General features: G+C 39.7%; 1 protein-coding gene and 1 non-coding gene across 9 annotated transcripts in view; one reads left to right on the plus strand and one right to left on the minus strand.

The window, feature by feature from the left end:
- Positions 1–2643: 2643 nt before the first annotated feature.
- LOC133654441 (U2 spliceosomal RNA) lies at positions 2644–2834 on the plus strand. The gene has a single exon (XR_009826896.1). It is a non-coding gene; the product is annotated as a U2 spliceosomal RNA (small nuclear RNA).
- Positions 2835–10674: 7840 nt separating this feature from the next.
- atp2b3b (ATPase plasma membrane Ca2+ transporting 3b) overlaps positions 10675–20069 on the minus strand; it is a 137823-nt gene continuing 128428 nt past the window's right edge. For 5 of the 8 annotated variants that reach the window (XM_062054203.1, XM_062054201.1, XM_062054208.1 and 2 more), the window contains one exon: positions 10675–13489. In XM_062054203.1, the coding sequence (XP_061910187.1) occupies positions 13040–13489 (450 nt within the window). In that variant the 3' untranslated portion in view covers positions 10675–13039. The remainder of the gene's footprint in view (positions 13490–20069) is intronic. The other 3 variants (XM_062054205.1, XM_062054206.1, XM_062054204.1) reach the window with 1 other exon arrangement.

The following is a 20069-nucleotide window of genomic DNA, read 5'->3' on the forward strand; positions in this document are numbered from 1 at the left end:
AAACAAGTTGAAAAACTTATTCGGGTGTTACCATTTAGTGGTCAATTGTACGGAATATGTACTTCACTGTGCAACCTACTAATAAAAGTCTCAATCAATCAATCAAAACGTAAACATAACATTCCCAGCAGCATGCAACTTGAATTCCAGCAGTGCTGTACATTTTTAAAGGTAAACCTGCAATAAAAGATACATTACTTTGTGTGGAGGTTGTTACTGTTGAAGACTATCTGAACAACATCAAATCGGGTATTTGCGATAACGGTCCCTAAAATGCAATTCCTCGCTTCTGCTACGATAATGTGTCATTTGCGATCTGGCAACCTCAAACATAGGTTTAAGTGATGTTAGCTTAAAGATCATTAATCCTCGCAGCGAAGTGACATGGCCTGCAAACTCCATTCGAGGCCTTATTTTCCAACTTCAACCATAGAATGCACATTTTAAACCTCTTAAAAAACATTTTAATGTTTTCATTCTTATTATCTAGGTGGTGCCTTTCCCCGCCTGTTTTTTGCAGTAACCAACTGGGCGCTAACGAGCTATCTTAAAATAGTAACAACGCTCGGCAGAAAATGCATTCAAACATGGATTTAAGTGGACTTTTAAAGTGTTCTTTTTATGTCACTTAATTGCTTAATTACAGGTAAGACCTCAAACCTTAACACATGCTCGCCCAGAAAACTGACAATCATTATATTATTTTCTCTTCTATATTAATTGAATACATATCTACGTTTTGTTCACTGTTGATGTTGTACTGCCACCTGCTGGTAAAACGTGCAGCTTTCGCTTTGGCATTACAGGCAATGTTCATACTAAGATATTAGTATGGCAGCGAGCTATGCTTGTGTTGTTCGGTTTATCAGCACAGGTACAGAAAAATTACTGTTAAGTAGGGATGTCCGATAATGGCTTTTTGCCGATATCTGATATTGTCCAACTCTTTAATTACCGATACCGACATCAACCGATACCGATATATACAGTCGTGGAATTAACACATTATGCCTAATTTGGACAACAAGGTGTGGTGAAGATAAGGTCCTTTTTAAAAAAAGTAATAAAATAAAATAAGATAAATAAATTAAAAACATTTTCTTGAATAAAAAAGAAAGTAAAACAATTTAAAAACAGTTACATAGAAACTAGTAATTAATGAAAATTAATAAAATGAACTGTTAAAGGTTAGTATTATTAGTGGACTAGCAGCACGCACAATCATGTGTGCTTACGGACTGTATCCCTTGCAGACTGTATTGATATTTAATGTAGGAACCAGAATATTAATAACAGAAAGAAACAACCCTTTTGTGTGAATGAGTGTAAATGGGGGAGGGAGGTTTTTTGGGTTGGTGCACTAATTGTAAGTGTATCTTGTGTTTTTTATGTTGATTTAATTAAAAAAAACCGATACCGATAATAAAAAAAACTATACCGTTTATTTCCGATATTACATTTTTTAAAGCATTTATCGGACATCTCTACTATTAAGTTATTCGTATTTGACTTGCGGAGTTTTTATTTTTATTTTTTTTAATAAATGTAAAATAATGTCTTTATTACTGGAAAAAAAAAAAAAGGGTTAACAAAAATATGTCCCAAAGTCACAAATATGTGGGATATGTTATCATTGTTGACTGTAGCTTAGCTGAGAATAAATGTACCATCACCAAATGTATATAGACTGAAACTTTTTTTTTTTTTTTTTTTTTTTTGGATGGGAGGGCGTAACGGGGGGGATTTTTTACAGCAGTTTTACACTTTCTTATAATGCAAACCAGGAAATTCCAGAACTTAAAAAACACAATTCAACAAAACAGAATTATCGTGTTTAAATTCCATTTTCACAAGCAGAGCGATAGTGTGTTTTTTTTTTAAAAGACTACAGTTTACAAAAAAATCCTTGAGAAGTTCCACGCTAACAACGTTTTACATCAGCTTCCTGATGAGGGTTGCAAACTACAGCCTAAAAGCAACGTAAGAAGCCTGCGAGGGTACAGTGAGGGGAAGAAACAAATTGATCAAATGTATTTCAAGACAAAATTAAAATGTATTTCTGCCTCTAAAAACGCGTCAGTCCCAAGAAAATAGCAGTTGGAAATATGATGTGCGCTAAGACTACTTTCAGGGATCATTTTTATAGTTCTTGACTTGCGGAGTTTCTCTACGTGTCCGGTTGAAAGTGACGTAGTAACCAATCCAGTGGCGGTAGCGCCGGAAGAAGTTTTTTTTTTTGAGAAGGCGGGCTCGACGACCGAATTGATCAAATGTTCATCGAAAAGCTCGTTTTGCTTTTTGCAATAATATTGCACCCACGGTCAACGTTTATGTATTTTATATTGAAAACTATACATTGTTCTATTTGGTTAAACGGCACTGTTATGGTGCGAGGGTATGAAATGTTTGTTTCGCCGCTTACTATTGGACCGACCGGAACCACGTGACCACCAGGCGCTAGACTATTCGGCAACAGTTCCGTTCATAATAAATATTAACGCCCTTCAAAACAGTGCAGTCATTTAAGAAACGCGTAGTTGTTGTTTGCTGTGTTGATACGTCACGTCGTCCTTTTTCAGTGTGGTACCGTCACTTTAGCTCATTGCGTCCGGAATGACGTCCTCCCTTCTGATGTGGGACAGTATCGCTTCTCGGCCTTTTGGCTAAGATCAAGTGTAGTATCTGTTCTTATCAGTTTAATATCTGATACGTCCCCTATCCGGGGACCATATATTAAATTGATTTTTTGAATAGGGAGATGGAACAGGGGCTTGCTCCGCCCACTCCACGCATCGACCTGGTATTGCAGCACCTCCAGGAACGGTGCACTCCCTCTGACTGTCAAAACAATATTACGAATTTTCGTAAAATTCCACGTTTCATCATAGGTAGCACATCGTAAACCATTGGTGGAGTTAAACGGAATAATAAAAGCTATGGCATACGTTAATTTATTTAGTTCCAGCCCGTTTGTTAATGGCGACAACTAGCGGCCCTAATAATTCATAAAATTAAGATCATGCATTTCGTACTGGCTACTCTCTAGTACAGGGGTCACCAACCTTTTTGAAACCAAGAGCTACTTCTTGGGTACTGATTAATGCGAAGGGCTACCAGTTTGATACACAATTGCCAGAAATAGCCAATTTGCTCAATTTACCTTTAACTCTATGTTATTATTAATAATTAATGCTATTTACACTTAATTGAACGGTTTAAAAGAGGAGTCGGGGTGGGCGGGGGGGTTGGGAGTGGGGGGCGTGGTTATTTACAGCTAGAATTCACCAACTCGAGTATTTCATATATATGTCATATATATATACACTACCGTTCAAAAGTTTGGGGTCACATTGAAATGTCCTTATTTTTGAAGGAAAAGCACTGTACTTTTCAATGAAGATAACTTTAAACTAGTCTTAACTTTAAAGAAATACACTCTATACATTGCTAATGTGGTAAATGACTATTCTAGCAGAAAATGTCTGGTTTTTGGTGCAATATCTACATAGGTGTATAGAGGCCCATTTCCAGCAACTATCATTCCAGTGTTCTAATGGTACAATGTGTTTGCTCATTGGCTCAGAAGGCTAATTGATGATTAGAAAACCCTCGTGCAATCATGTTCACACATCTGAAAACAGTTTAGCTCGTTACAGAATTTACAAAACTGACCTTCCTTTGAGCACATTGAGTTTCTGGAGCATCACATTTGTGGGGTCAATTAAACGCTCAAAATGGCCAGAAAAAGAGAACTTTCATCTGAAACTCGACAGTCTATTCTTGTTCTTAGAAATGAAGGCTATTCCACAAAATTGTTTGGGTGACCCCAAACTTTTGAACGGTAGTGTATATATATATATATATATATATATATATATATATATATATATATATATATATATATATATGTGTATGAAATACTTGACTTTCAGTGAATTCTAGCTATATATATATATATGTATATATATATATATATATATATATATATATATATATATATATATATATATATATATATATATATATATATGTATATATATATATATATATATATATATATATATATATATATATATATATATATATATTTATTTTATTTACATTAAAAAAAAAAATACTTGAATTTCAGTGGTCCTGTGGCTGTCCATTAGATGGCAGTATTGTCCTGTTTAACTTCTCCGTTCTTAATGAGTATATCATTTCGGCCACTGTGTTCAATGGAGAAGTCTGTTCTACAAAATTTACAGGCAACATACACCTTCCCCTTCAAACTGTCCTGGATGAACTGAAATTCTTGTTTCCATTCGTTTTGGAACTTGCAAGCGTATTTCTTCATCTTGCCCCCACGCAGTCTCAGGTCCGCATTGAGCTGGAGGGGGCGTGGCCTCCAGCTCCGGCTGAATACCGGGAGTTTGTCGGGAGAAAATCTCTGCCGGGAGGTTGTCGGGAGAGGCGCTGAATACCGGGATTCTCCCGCTAAAAACGGGAGGGTTGGCAAGTATGACAATAGAAAAAGGAGAGAGTGTGGAATCCAATGAGCCAGCTTGTACATAAGTTACGGTCAGAGCGAAAAAAGATGCGTCCTGCACTGCACTCTAATCCTTCACTCTCACTTTCCTCATCCACAAATCTTTCATCCTGGCTCAAATTAATGGGGTAATTGTCGCTTTCTCGGTCCGAATCGCTCTTGCTGTTGGTGTAAACAATGTGTAAATGTGAGGAGCCTTTCAACCTGTGACGTCACGCTACTTCCAGTACAGGCAAGGCTTTTTTATCAGCGACCAAAAGTTGTGAACTTTATCGTCGATGTTCTCTACTAAATCCTTTCAGCAAAAATATGGCAATATCGCGAAATGATCAAGTATGACACATAGAATGGATCTGCTATCCCCGTTTAAATAAGAAAATTTCATTTCAGTAGGCCTTTAAGGCTGTATTATATAAATATAATTAATTTCACGCTGTCCTGATATGTTTTCACTTTTGTATTGGTCGATACCAATATTGATTGATACGATATCAGCAGGAATCATACATACTTGTGTTATTGCATCGTGCGGAATGTTAGCAAAAGTTTGATCAAGTGAAATGAGTCAAAGGGCGAACAATGGTAGCTATGAAAAACATTTACCTATTCAATAACCGTCTGGAATGGGCTCATGCTGTTTTTAAGTTGAAGTGGAGCGGTACTTGTTGTATTTTTTTTATTTGTGGCAACACCTACTGGCCACAATAATTCATGAAGTTAAGCTCATGATGCAGTAAGTTGAATGATGCGGACACGTTTGATACTGTATACTTTCTAATTCTGTAATTGAGACTTTGTATGTGTGAGTAAAATGCAACTATAATTATTTGATACTTGCTTATATTGACAAATGTGCTGTTTTATTGTTCAATGATTATTACCTATGTCTAGCTTGTGTGTTTGGCGGTTGTGTAGCTGCTAGTAGCCTATAGCCTAGCATGTTTACCTTTTGAAAATGACTTGACTAAAATATGAGAAATTGTGTGCTTATTGGAGGACATTTAGATGTTAACTGGCTGTCCGGCTTTGCACAAGTAAACAAGCTGCAGGACACCTTGTATCGTACATGATATCACACACAAGTAAACACTCTGCAGGACTGCTTGTATCGCACATGATATCACACGCAAGTACACACGCTGCCGGACTGCTCGTATCGCATATGATATCATACACGAGTAAACACACAGCAGGACTGCTTGTATCGCACATGATATCACACACAAGTACACACGCTGCCAGACTGCTTGTATTGCACATGATATCACACACGAGTAAACACGCTGCAAGACTGCTTGTATCACACATAATATTGCACATAAGTATGTAAATATATAACATATATAATAATATATATATATTTTTTAAATGTATTTGTATTTATTTATTTTTATTATAATAATTTTTTTAAGTGTCTGTTTTCTCAGTACCTGTATCCCTATCCTTTATCCTGTTTCCCTATCAAATGAATAAATAAACATTATAACAAAAAATATATATATCAATCAATAAAACACGTGTACATAAATATGAAAATACCCCGCCATCAATGGGTGAATGTGGAAATAGTGTCAAAGCACTTTGAGCTCCTTACAAAGGTAGAAAAGCGCTATACAAGTATAACCATTTTACCCGCCCTCATCCTTTTGGTTGTCAGCTGCTTGTCAGAAAAGTTTGTAATAAACGACGATTTAGCAGACAGAGAAAAAGTTGATAATCAAACAAAAGTGTGACAACTGGTTTAAGAGCGAACAAACAACACAAGACCACACAGACTTTGTCAAAGTTATTATTGTAGAATACTTTGATGTATTTTTTTTTCTTTCATACAGACATAAAAGGTGTTGGACTTAATTCCCGATAAATTATCTTAGATTTCCATACAGTTTTAGTCTACAGTATACAGGTGTGTTCTTTCTCATATATAGATATTTATTTGTTTAAATAACAGGCAGGTAACTCTTTAATATATTCAATAGTCTTTATGGTTGGGTTTTTTTTTTTGGTCTTTTTTTTGTCATTTCAGAACAGTTTCGGCTGTATTTTCTGTCAGCAGAACATTGTGCAAGAAGAAGGGGGAGGAAGGGGTGGGGGTATACAACGTAATGTTTCATGGATAAATGTAAAATCTGTCATTTCTCCCCTTGCAGCAGATCTAAAAGAGCAGCCTAAACAATGCCAAAAATGCATTGCACTCCTGCAGTCTCTAGCTCCGTGGTCCAGCCTCTATTCGCTCCATTCCTCTCGATCCGATCCTCGCCGATTTACGAGTCGACGCCTCGGGCTCTTCTTGTTCCGCCTGACAGAAAACACAGCCGCCAGGGAAAAAACTAAACAAAAAAAAACGCTCGGGAGAATGTGCGACAACTTGTTTTTCCGTCGGCGGGTGGGGGGGAGGGGCGGAGACGGTAAACATGGTGATATAATACAAGCTCTCACGTTTTTTGTTTTGTTGTTGTTGTCCCTCTTCTTAGAAAAAGCAAAAAGGGCTGAGAGAAAAGAAGAGCGTTTAAAAAAAAAAAAAAAAAAAAAAAAAAAAAAAGGACCTGGAAATGAAGAGTTTGCACATTTGGGGGCGAGATCTGTACAGAACCATTCCGACACTTCGGGGTAAATATTTTCTCCCTCACATTCTGCTTCGCCTTCCGGTCTCGAGACATCGCCGTGGAACGCATGATTGGACGCAAATGTCGGAAACTGGACCGTCTAATTTACAACACGGTAAAATTCATCAGCATGTGCCTTTTTTTTTTTCTTCATTAGTGTGTGACACTTGAACAGGTGTGTGTGCGTGTGTGTAAATGTTGGTAGCGCACAGTCGTGACAGTAGCCTAAATGATGGACCTACACATAAAGAGTGACATTAATGATACCCATAATGCATGCTTCAAAACAGACAGCAACACAATGGCCGCGCGGCGGCGGCCAAGATGGATGGCGAGCATTCGAGAAGACGAGAGTTCTGTACAGTTAAAGACGTTCCCAGAGAGCCTGAAACACGACGAGCAGGACAGTTTTTGCATGTGTCGGCGTTCCTTTCTAATCTGGGTTACACGAGACGACACGTCCACCGGTTGCATATTATCCGCCCTTGTCTTTTTCTGATGGGGGGGGGGGGGGGGGGCACACCTCAGGAAGTCGACAGGGGGAGGAAGGGGGGTTGTGGGAGGGGGGCTTGGGGGATTGCATCGCGTTGCAGCACACACACACACACACACACACACACACACACACACACACACACACACACACACACACACACACACACACACACACACACACACACACGCTGTGCGGACACTCTTGTTTGTTGGCGGTATGAACGCGGCGACATGTCAAGCATGTGTGATATTTTTGTCAGCATCAACCCAAATACAGCATTTGAGCTCCCGGGGACCCAAACGGGTCCCGGTCATAATAATGTTGAAAAATAGCCAAATACGTTTTCAGTCCGTCGTCGTCCACTTCCAACGTTCACAGCGTTGCCGTGACAACGCCTGTATTTACATTTTTATTCCACCCCCCTCATTCCTATGAGAATCCTGCATGTGACTGAAGAAATGAAGGAAGGGAGCGGGACTATACAACCACTAGGTGGCGTCTGTGAGCAGATAATACGGAATCATCTCTTTCTCTTTCAGACTTTGGCGCATTCTTCACGCCACTTGAAGTGAGGGGTGAGGCAAAAACTCACGAGCTTTAGGGCAAACCAAGGCACACTCCTTCAGTTACGCCTTTACACGGCCATTTTAAAATATGTAAATATGTTGACTTTGGACTTTTTTTAGTAGGGATGCACAACGTTTTTTTTCACAAGGTCTATTTTTGTCGTCATTACCAAAAACAATTTTTGACACTGAATTTTGGTTTAAATTTTGTGAACTGTTTTTTTTTATTTTTTACATAACATTTTGCTGACAATTTCATTGAATTGATTTGAGAGCAAAATTTGTTTATATAAAAAATAATTGTGTTAAATGTCCGTGCAGAAATATTAGTTGCTTCAAAACTCATCTCATTGGCTGCTTCTGAGACAGTCTATTGAATTTTTATGCACTGAATTTTAAAAAACAAAATTTTTTCGACACTGAATTTTTATACCTTGAATTTTGTTTTACACTGATTTTTTTTACATTGAGTTTTTATACCCTGAATTTTGTTTTACACAGAATTTTTTTACAATGAATTTTTCTGCACCGTATGTTTTACACTGATATTTTTGACACTGATATTTTTGACACTGGATTTTTATACCCTAAATTTTGTTTTACACATAATTTTTTGACACTCAATTATAAAACATTGATTTTTTTTTATACTGAATTTTTATATTCTGACTTTTGTTTCACACATCATTTTTTTGACACTAAATTTTACAGTGTAAAACAAAATTCAGGGTATAAAAATTCAGTGTAAAAAAAAATCAGTGCAGAAAAAATCAGTGTTTTAAAATTAAATGTATAAACATTCAATGTTTTAACAGTCAGTGTATACAAAAATCAATGTTTTAACGTTCAGTGTATAAAAATTGTATGTTTTAAAATGTAGTGTGCCCACACATTTTTATTCAGTAAAATTGTCACCATAAAAAAAAAGCCTTCGTAATAAAGACATAAATTAACTTCCTGTTTCTGAAGACTGATATGCATCATTTTTTTAGACTGTGCACACTTTGCTTTGCGACTAAGGTTTGATGTGTTGATGTGTGATGTTTGTAGAACATTCGGCTCGAAAAGCACGCACAGAGTGAAGAAGTCCCACACGATCGACGCTATGTTTGTTTACAATAAGCTCGGGGAGGTTTACTAACTTCCTGCCATGTAGGAGTAAAGGAGCGCTTGATTTGCTCACCTTAATACCCCTACAGCACAGTAAATGTAATCTCACCACATTTTGGAGCATTTTTTTTTTATGTTGTGGAATTGATCGACATTAATTTAGAATTCCTCACAGCATCCTCTCGCACACGGCCGTGTTCACTTGTAACATTTTGAACACATTTGGTGACTTGGATGGAGTCAAACATGGATGCACATCATTATTATCATCATATTATTCCCAGCCGGGCGGCAAAGAAAAGCCAAGACAAAGATTTTGTGTTTAAAGAGAGCGCCGAACTCCTAACGGTAAAAAATAAAAATCCTGAATCCAGACGGTGATCCGGATCAGCCCCAAAATGTAATCACTTGTTCCTTATTTTATTTCTGAAAGTTTCATGCAAATCCGCCCATAACCCTTTTGAGCTTTGAGTGCACACTGAAAGAAGTGGAGTAACCCTCTTGTCAGTCAGCCACCATATTTGTCTCTGTGGGTGTAGGCGGGGCCACACACAGAAGTTGAAGTTCAGGCAAGGTAACGTAGTTGTTCCTTATCCCATTTTGGAATCTTTGGGCACCTAATGATTCCGACCCTCTCTGGGGTGACGATTCGATTCAGAATCGATTCAAACCGGTTCTCACAATGTATTATTTGGTATGATAATTATAATGAAACTTTTAAAAGAGGCTACTGGTTGGAAAAACTCCCTCTGGTTGCATGAAGATGGCCTAAAAACGTCTTTAAAAATGTTTTCTTGTAATAATAATTTAAAAAAAAAAAAGTATAATTTTTGTTTTATAAATAGATTGGAAATCAGGAATCAATTTAGAATCGGCATCAATAAGAACTGCAATTTGGATGTGAATCTATTTTTTGTGCACCCCAACTAACTAACTAACTAACGAACTGCCACGACTAGAAATAATGAGTAAAAGATGCTTCAGTGAGCGTGTGGCACACACACTGGCTGCATTGACGCTGTGTTGGATTAAAAAAAGCCATTAAATTTGACCCGCAAATAAAATGAATAGCCAGCAGATAAAATCGTTTTTTTCAAGCAAATAGTAAACAGGAAATAAAGAAAATGTACCTTGTTTGGCGCTATAACATCAAAATGATGAAAGAAGCTCTTATTGATAACACAGCAGCTGTATCGGTCATGTGAGGTTTTTTTTTCTTAAAGTGACACCCAACATTGCTGCATCGATGGAGACACGACTTGTTTGGTTTTTGGGTGTAGTTCCTGTGCTTTGGGTTTGCTTCCTGTCCGGCGCTCTTATTTCGCTCCCACTTCCTGTTCCGTGTGCGGTAGCTTGCAGTACCTTTACAAAAACAGGAAACGGGAGCAAAATAAGAGCGTGAAACAGGAAGCAGACCCAAAACACAGGAAGTACACCCAAAAACCAAAAAATAGTCCATTGATGCGTCAGTAGCGCTAGATTTAACAGTTAAAAATAAAAAAAACAACGATCAGAATTTATTGAGAGTTAAAATAAACATTCTGGCCTCATGTCCTTGGTTTGCCCTGCAAGTCGCGCGCGCACGGTCACACTCGCGGCCTTCAGCTGTAAAGAAATAAAATATGATCATGTCCAACCCATCTTACGTCATCCTCTTTGGGGGCGGGGCCTGTTTGCGATGGCGGTGACCCCGATGGCATGTGAGCAGGTGAGTGCATGTGCGTCTTAAAGGGCCGTCGTCTGTGCGTTGTGACCTGATGCCGCTTAAAGGGATAACGCTTCGCCAGCACTCAGCTTGTTTTTTTTTTTTTTTTGTTGCTTTTTTTGCACCCTCCCAAAGGAAAAACCATGAAGCAAAGCAAAGTTTGGAGGGTGGGGGAGAGAACGTCGAGAATGAGGAACGGTCGAGACGCCGAACATCGGTTCTACATATGCATCGGCCCAATGTGCTACATATACCTGTATGTGTGTGAATCACACACACATACACGTACATCATATCATGTGGGGTATTGGCGACTGATAAAAAAACTAAACATATTCATACACAAATATACTGTATATCCTTCCATTACTGGTAAGGTTAATGAGAGACGCCGAACATCGGTTCTGCATATGCATCGGCCCAATGTACCGTATGTACATGTATGTGTGTGTGATTGGCACACACATATACGTACACAAATTTTAGGTTTTCGCTTAAAAAGAACGTTCATACACACATATACTGTATATTCTTCCATTACTGGTAGGCTTAATGAGAGACGCAGAACGCGTATGCATCTGCCCAATGTGCTGCATATACGTGTATGTGTGACTCACTCACACACACACACACACACAAACACACACACACACACACACACACACACACACACACACACACACACACACACACACACACAGACATACATACACGTACATCATATTAAGTGGGGAAGTATCGGCAACTGATATGACAATTTTTAGGTTTTCGCTTAAAAAACAAACATCCGTACATAAATATACTGTATGTCCTTCCAATACTGGTAGGCTTAATGAGACACGCCGAACATCGGTTCTGCATACGCATCGGCCCAATTAACTGCATGTAAGTGTGTGTGTGTGTGAGTGTGTGAATCACACACACACTTACATGTACATCATATTATGTGGGGAAGTATTGGTGACTGATATGACAAGTTTTAGGTTTTCGCTCCAAAAAAACAACATATTAATACATGTATATCCTTCCTTTACTGGTAGGCTTAATGAGGAGCGGTCGAGACGCCGAACATCGGTTCTGCATTTGCATCGCCCAATGTGTCGCAAATACGTGTATGTGTGTGTCAATCACACACACATACACGTACATCCTATCATTTGGGGAAGTATTGCCGATTGTTATGACAAGTGTCAGGTTTTTGCTTAAAAAATCTAAACATATTCATACACAAACGTACTGTATGTCCGTCTTTTACTGATAGGCTCAATGAGAAGGAGTCGAGACGCCGAAAATCGGTTCTGCATATGCATGGCCCAATGTGTCACATATACATGTATGTGTGTGTGATTCACACACACATACGTGTATATCATATCATGTATTGGCGACTGATATGACAAGTTTTAAGTTTTCGCTTAAAAAAAACATATTCATGGACACCCAACAACAGTTCTGCATATACATGTGTGTGTGTGTGTGAATCACACATACACACACACACACATACACGTACATTATATCATGTGGGGAAGTATTGGCGACTGTTACGACACGTTTTTTGTTGTCGCTTCAAATAAACAACATATACTAAATGGATAATATTTGTCTGAAATTGGTATTTTTCTAACAAGTTTCTGTTTTTGTTATCCCCCCCCCCATAAGAGACAACACACACGTAGTGAGAGAGAGAGAGAGGAAATCAAAGAAATATCATGCGGGGGTGACAGACGATGAGTTAAAGCTTGAACGATTGGACGACGAGCGGATCATTGCGGCGTCATGGCAACCACATGTGACCAATAGGAACGCGGGAGAGAGTGGTCCCCATGCCGCCCTATAGCCCCAAACCCACAGCTCGTTACCTGGAGGGGTGGAGGGTCAAGGTGAGGGTGGGGGAAGGGGTGGTGGTGGGGAGGGGGGGTGTCGTCATGGAGATCTAGGAGCAGCCATTGTCCTCCCGCATATCCGCCCTGTCGAGCGATTGGATGGAAATGTCACATGTGCGTCCTCCCTTTCCTCCCCGCCCAGTCATAAGGTGGTCTCCACACAGTACAGGTGGGCCAGGTGAGGGCCGGGGGGCTTCCCCAACCGGTCCCTGCCGCAATGTCGATGGTGGCGATGATGGGGACGGTAGTTGCCGGGGGCGACCGGCGAGGTGCTGCTGTTGTTGTTGTTGTTCCGGTTGCACCGGGTCACTGGGAGGCTGTGCTGGCGGTACGGGCGGGTGGGGCGGCTGCGGGACGCGGGCTGGGACTGGGCGGGCGGGGGCGGCGGCTTGCGAAGGGCCGGGTGCACGTGCTGGTATCTGCTGAGCTCGGACTCGTCGTCCACGTCGGTGTCGTCGATCAGCGGGATGTTGTGGATGAGGTCGTTGATGAGGAACTCCGGGTGGGCCATGAAGTTGTGGATGGAGTTGCGGGACTCTGGCTTCTCCCGGCCCTCGTACAGAGAACTACGGAACGCTTTCACCACCCGCATCTGCCGGGAGGGCGGACGCCACAAGAAAGAGAGAAGAGCAAGTCAGAAGGAGGAAGTGGAACACAGCCGAGGGGTAACCATGGAGACGGACCGGTCTCCTCTGAGAGACGCGCACACAGACAGGAAGACAGGCACTCAGGGCAAGGTGGCTTATGGGTAACGTCGCCGTAAAAAACAATCAGCAGATTTTACGGCAAAAACCTGCCAGAATTTTACTGTACAATGTACCGTGGTTTTTACAGTGGATTAAAAACTGTATCATTGTTCTTTTTGAGGAAACATTTTGGCTATTTTTGTAAAAACATCAAATCTGCTTTTCACAGTGCATTACTGTAAATGGAAATACGGGGCCCTTTAAATTGTTACATTAAAATGTTGTCAACTGAGTTTTTGTTTTATGTAAAATCTATGCTCATGTTTTCACAACGTATTACTGTAAACGGAAAACGTATTTATTTTTACTGTAACATTCTGGCAACTGAGCTGCCATTTTTATGTCAAATCTACGGTCGTTTTTACAGTGCATTACTGTAAAAAGAACAACTTACCACTGTTTTTTTTTACAGTAAAAAATTGTCAACAAGGCTGACAGTTTTTAATGTAAGATCTACAGTCGTTTTTACAGTACATTACTGTAAATGGAAAAACAATCTTTTTTACATTTTTACAGTCACATTCTGGCAACTTCGCTGCCTGTGTTTTAAAATGTAAAAAATACAGTTATTGCTGTAAATAGAAAAATGTATCTTTCTTTACAGTAAAAAAAAATTGTCAACTGAAATGCAAGTTTTGTTCTACGTAAAAACTACGGTCGTTTTCACAGTGCACTACTGTAAATTAAAAAACGGTTATTTTTACAGTCAAATTCTGGCAACTTAGCTGCCAGTTTTTTTAAAATGTAAAATATTGTCGTTTTTACAGTGCATTACAGTAAATAAAAAACGTGTCAATGTTATTTTTTACAGTAAAAACAATTGTCAACAGAGATACACCTTTTTATCACGTAAAATCTTTTGTTATGTTTTCACAGTGTGTTACTGTAAGTGGAAAAATTTAAGCTGCCAGTTTTTAACGTAATATCTATAGTCGTTTTTCCAGTGCATTACTGTAAATGGAATATTAATTACTTTAATTAAAATTAATTTTTTTACCGTAAATTTTTTGTAAAATGTAAAATATACAGTCTTTGTTTTTACCGTGCATTACAGTAAATTATAAATTACTGTAAATTATAAACAGCAGCTGGGGGAAGATGACAAATGTTTTTTTTGTGTTTGACAATAACATGATGGATATTTCTGTGTATTGCATCATGTTTGGGTTTGTTATAGAAAGAACACAAATAATATTTTGTGTCAACAATGATACAACTTGAAAATCCTACATGGGTTTTATATATTTTTGTTCTGAAGGACCAATAAAAGCTCCAGTTTCAAATGATTGGAATGTTCTGTCAATTTAGTGCTTTAGGCTTTAAAAGTCAAATGTCATTTCGCTTCGAGTCCAGACGGAGACCACCTGATCTTGTGTGCCGACAAATGGAATAAAATAAAATAAAGTGTTTAGAAATGAGTTTGTTGTCAACACACAATGATGTCAGTTCTTGCACACCAAACAGACCTTGTAGCAGACACCTCACCAAACACACACTCGACGTGCGTGCATGTAGATGGATGTGTGTGTGTGTGGTGCAACACTCGCTCTGCCGACACACACACACACACACGTGAAGCTGATTGTCAGGCACAGATGGAGAAGAAAGCAGGAATAGTGAGTTAGGTTAATGCAATTGGATAAGAAAACAGGAAGTGACCTCACACACATGCACATGGAGCAAAAGTCAGGTTTCTCCACGTTGTGAACTCAGTTTTGGACATCTGCATGCATTGGAACGTAAAGTTAGGCACTGTGAGCGTGGAGTCAAGTCAGTTAGCGTCACAACACACACACACACACACACACACACACACACACACACACACACACACACACACACACACACACACACACACACACACACGCACACACACACACACACACACACACACACTTGCTAAATGTCCTGCAAACATGCAGAAGCGAGAGAGGAATCAGGATGACGCTGATGAGAAAGAATGCTGCGGCACATCAAAGGAAAAAACTTGCAAATAAAGAAGCAACCAAGTTGTGGCGAATCAGCAGGTTCGAAGAGCGTGTGATTGGTTAGATTCTTCCAAACAAGCGGGGGCTGCTTCCAAGTCAGCCCGGGGTCACACACACACACACACACACACACACACACACACACACACACACACACACACACACACACACACACACACACACACACACACCAGAGTGAGGTCCATGAGTGTATAATCATGCACAAAGCGGGCGCTCCATGCACCCTACCCTCAAGCCCAAACTGAAGAGTAGCAGTCTGAGCTGCAAGAGAAGGAGACGCTTGAGTGCAAAAGTATAGAGACAGGCACAGGCGGGCGCGCGTAGAGACGCTTTGGCCAGAGGCACCGGCGACCGGGCTTTCGCAAAGAGTGCCGAATGGGTTGGCGTCGATGGTGCGCTTGGCCAAACAAGGGGGCGGCGTCTCTGCGCGCGACTCGGGCGTATGTGGCGGACGGACAGACGGTCAAGCAGTAGTTTCAGTGCTTATCTGTTTTTCCAAAGAGCCTGTCAGACAGCAGAATAACATCTCATGCAGACTGAGAAGGTTTCAGAATATTACTTTCTCACTTTGGCGTTCATTTGGGCCCCGTATTGGTAAGAGTAAACTTTCGAGTATATGTCGCCCCCTGGAGGTCACTGCTGAGTTGCCCCCACCCCCACCTCGATTAAAGGTACCAAGATTGAGGCACTTGAAGGTTGAGGCTGCTGTGTGGAAAAGAAAAATGCTGATGGGAAGAACGTGCAACATGAATGCAAATAAAAGCTATGAGGTAGATGACTTGTTACTTGCTTAGAGTTACGCTTATTAACATATTTTACGGACTATAAGGCGAACCGGAATATGTAAACCGCGCCGGGCTATAAGCCGCACCCACCCAATAAGCCGCACCCACCCAATTTTAGAAGGAAGGGAAAAGAGATTTTTTTCATATATAAACCGCACCAGACTATAAGCCGCACCCACCAAATTGCTATTTCCCCCCCCCCATTTGTAAGCCGCACCCACTAAATCTTAGAAGACATTTTTTCATATATAATCATCACCGGACCATGAGCCGCACCCACTAAATTTTAAAATATATTTTTTTCATATACAGACTGCACCGGACTATAAGCTGCACCCACAAGATTTTAGGACAAACAAAATTATTGCTTCCATATATAAGACAAACCGCACCCGCAAAAGTTACAAGAAATGTTTTTCATATACAAGCCGCACAAGACTATAACCCGCAACCACTAAATGTTAGAAGAAAAAAAAAAGATATTTTCACATATAAGCCACACTGGACTATAAGCCGCACATATATATATGAAGTGAAATGGATATTTACATACCTTAATTGTTTCCAAACAGTGCCTGTAACACTTATACTTTGTAAACACTTTGGGTTTGAACCGTTTCTTAAAGTGGATCACTTTGGTACTAATAAAGTACCGCGGTACTAATGAAATAAAAACGCTACTATAATGCCTCTGAAAAATACCGGTATTTTTTGTTTTAACGGACATTAAGGCACGCCCTCATCACATCGTGACATTGCTGGGAATACAAGCAGAGGCGTGTGTTCAGCAATGCACACACACAGTGTACTTACAAACAGACAGTGTGGAGACATAAGAGGGAGAATGATCGCATTTTGGCTTAAAAACCAACAATAAATGCGAAGCTATAAACACTGAAGCGCCGCTCTGCAAGCGGTGCTTTAAAACACAGCTAGCTAGCTAGCGGCTAACGTCCATCCGCTGTCTGCAGTGTTTTAGCTACTTCTAAATGACTAATGGCGACAAATAAAGTATGTTTCTTACAAGTATCATCACTGCAGGACGAAGAATAGCTAAACATGCTTCACTAAACACCGTAGGAGGATACAATAGTTAACCGCTAACAGCAAGCTCGCACTCCTTCCATCCATCCATTTTCTACTGCTTTTCCCATTGGGGTCGCGGGGAGTCTGGAGCCTATCTCATCTGCAATCTGGCGGAAGGCAGGGTACACCCTGGACAAGTCACCTCATCGCTCACGCTCCTTAATGTAAACAAATGGGTGGATCTGCACAGACATCGACTGTAACGATACCAAGTACACAATGACTACATCGATAGTTTTTACGATCACAAAATCTTTTGTCATTTTGTTATTGTTTATAAGGATACGTCCCTGGACACATGAGGACTTTAATTATGACCAATGTATGATCCTGTAACTACTTGGTATCGGATTGATACTAAAATTTGTAGTACCAGCCAAAACTAATGTAACATATCAAACATCAGAAGAATAAGTGATTATTACATTTGAACAGAAGTGTAGATAGAACATGTTAAAACAGAAAGTGATCAGATATTAACAGTAAATGAACAAGTAGATGAATAATGTTGACAAAATAAAGGAATGGTAAATGACACAATATGTTACTGCATATGTCAGCAGACTAATTAGGAGCCTTTGTTTGCTTAGTTACTACAAGAATGTTCACTATCTTATTTCATGATAAATTTCTTCTTTGATTGCAGTAAAAAACATATGTTTAATGTATAATAAGTTAAGCCAATAATTATATATTTTGTGGTCCCCTTTATTTTGAAAAGTATCGAAATACATTTTGGTATTGGTACTAAAATGTTGGTATCGGAAAAACCGTAGTATATTGTTTGATTTTTTTTGCTTAATTCATTTGCTAATTTTTGCCGTTAGCGAAAAAAAATCCACATATTAGCCAGACCTTTGTATAAATCACAGGGTTCAAAGTTTGGGGGGAAAGTAGTGGATTAGAGTCTGGAAAATTCCATAGGTGAGAAATGATAAAACGTTAGAAAATACTTCTGAAAACAGACATAAAAAAAAAAAGGTGAGGCTAGAATTCCTGTGCCGTGTTTAGGTAGGTTAAAGTGAGCAAATCAAGGGCTAATTTTTCTGCTACCATGTAGGACAAAGGTGTCCAGAGTGCGGCCCTACCTGTGGCCTGCACATCATAACGAGTTGCGACATATTCTAAAAATGCTATTACAAAAACATAAAAAATCTAAAAAAAAAAATGGAATAAAAGCGCAAACAGATGTAATGTAATGAGAAAAACTTGAAATGTCGCCGCTCGTAACAGAAAGCTGTCATGCTGGCTGTTAAAAAAAATAAATCTGTTTATTGTATTGGTTTTGACAGTGAAACGTATCAAAAAGGCCCCTGCAAGAGGTTTGGACACCCCTGTTGTGGGACGTCGTAAAGGTAAACAAACATGGGACTTCATCACATTTTGAGAGGAAGACATTTTGTGTGCTATTTACAAAATAACGTTGCACTTCAACTAGGGCTGGACGATTATGGCAAAAATACAAACCCCGTTTCCATATGAGTTGGGAAATTGTGTGAGATGTAAATATAAACGGAATACAATGATTTGCAAATCCTTTTCAACCCATATTCAATTGAATGCACTACAAAGACAAGATATTTGATGTTCAAACTCATAAACTTTATTTTTTTTTGTTGATAAACGGTTTTCGCCTTGCATAGGAGAGTTTTAACTTGCACTTACAGATGTAGCGACCAACTGTAGTTACTGACAGTGGGTTTCTGAGTGTTCCTGAGCCCATGTGGTGATATCCTTTCCACACTGATGTCGCTTGTTGATGCAGTACAGCCTGAGGGATCGAAGGTCACGGGCTTAGCTGCTTACGTGCAGTGATTTCTCCAGATTCTCTGAACCCTTTTGATGATTTGGCAAGATGGCGGCGCATGGGTATGCTGCGGCTATGCTAACGCTCTTGGGAATGTAGAGCGATTTGGCAAAAAACACCCGTCATTTCTGTCAATTTCATGGCTGGCTCAAAGCGTGAACACTCTGTGATCACATACGACCGACAGACAATTCTGGATGTGGATGGATCGGGTCGTTATAGACTGAAAGATGCATGTACGGTGGACCTCCTCGCTAGCATGGGAATACTTTGTGGGCTACATCGAGCTGCCTTTGTAGCAGCGGAGTCAAGTGCTAGCGGTGACCGCCAATGGAGACGACATAAGCGGTGCGAGCGGAAGCAGAAGCGGGGATGCCGAGCTGGGCTAACAACAAAAAGAAATGCTAACCAAAGAAGCGTGGAGTCTCCGGGTAAGAAGCCATTTAAACTAGAACTAGCCGGATAATCAGGCTGGATAATCCCTGCACACATAGCAATTCTCTTAGAATAAAACACAACTCACATAATGTTTTTTCTTTTGTGTCCGTGTCAGAGGCAGACATACATTGTACTGAGGTAGCTAACTATGATGCGTTCAGTTTATCGCAACATCAAGCAAACAATCTGAATATCCCCGTCGTCAATCAATCAATTCCTAGATATGGTCGAAACTATTTAAAGTGCAATACGCATAATAAACGCAACATTATTAATATTGCTACTTCGGATAATTTCAACA

The sequence above is a fragment of the Entelurus aequoreus genome, linkage group LG07, assembly GCF_033978785.1.
Source record: "Entelurus aequoreus isolate RoL-2023_Sb linkage group LG07, RoL_Eaeq_v1.1, whole genome shotgun sequence".
Classification (NCBI taxonomy): domain Eukaryota; kingdom Metazoa; phylum Chordata; class Actinopteri; order Syngnathiformes; family Syngnathidae; genus Entelurus; species Entelurus aequoreus.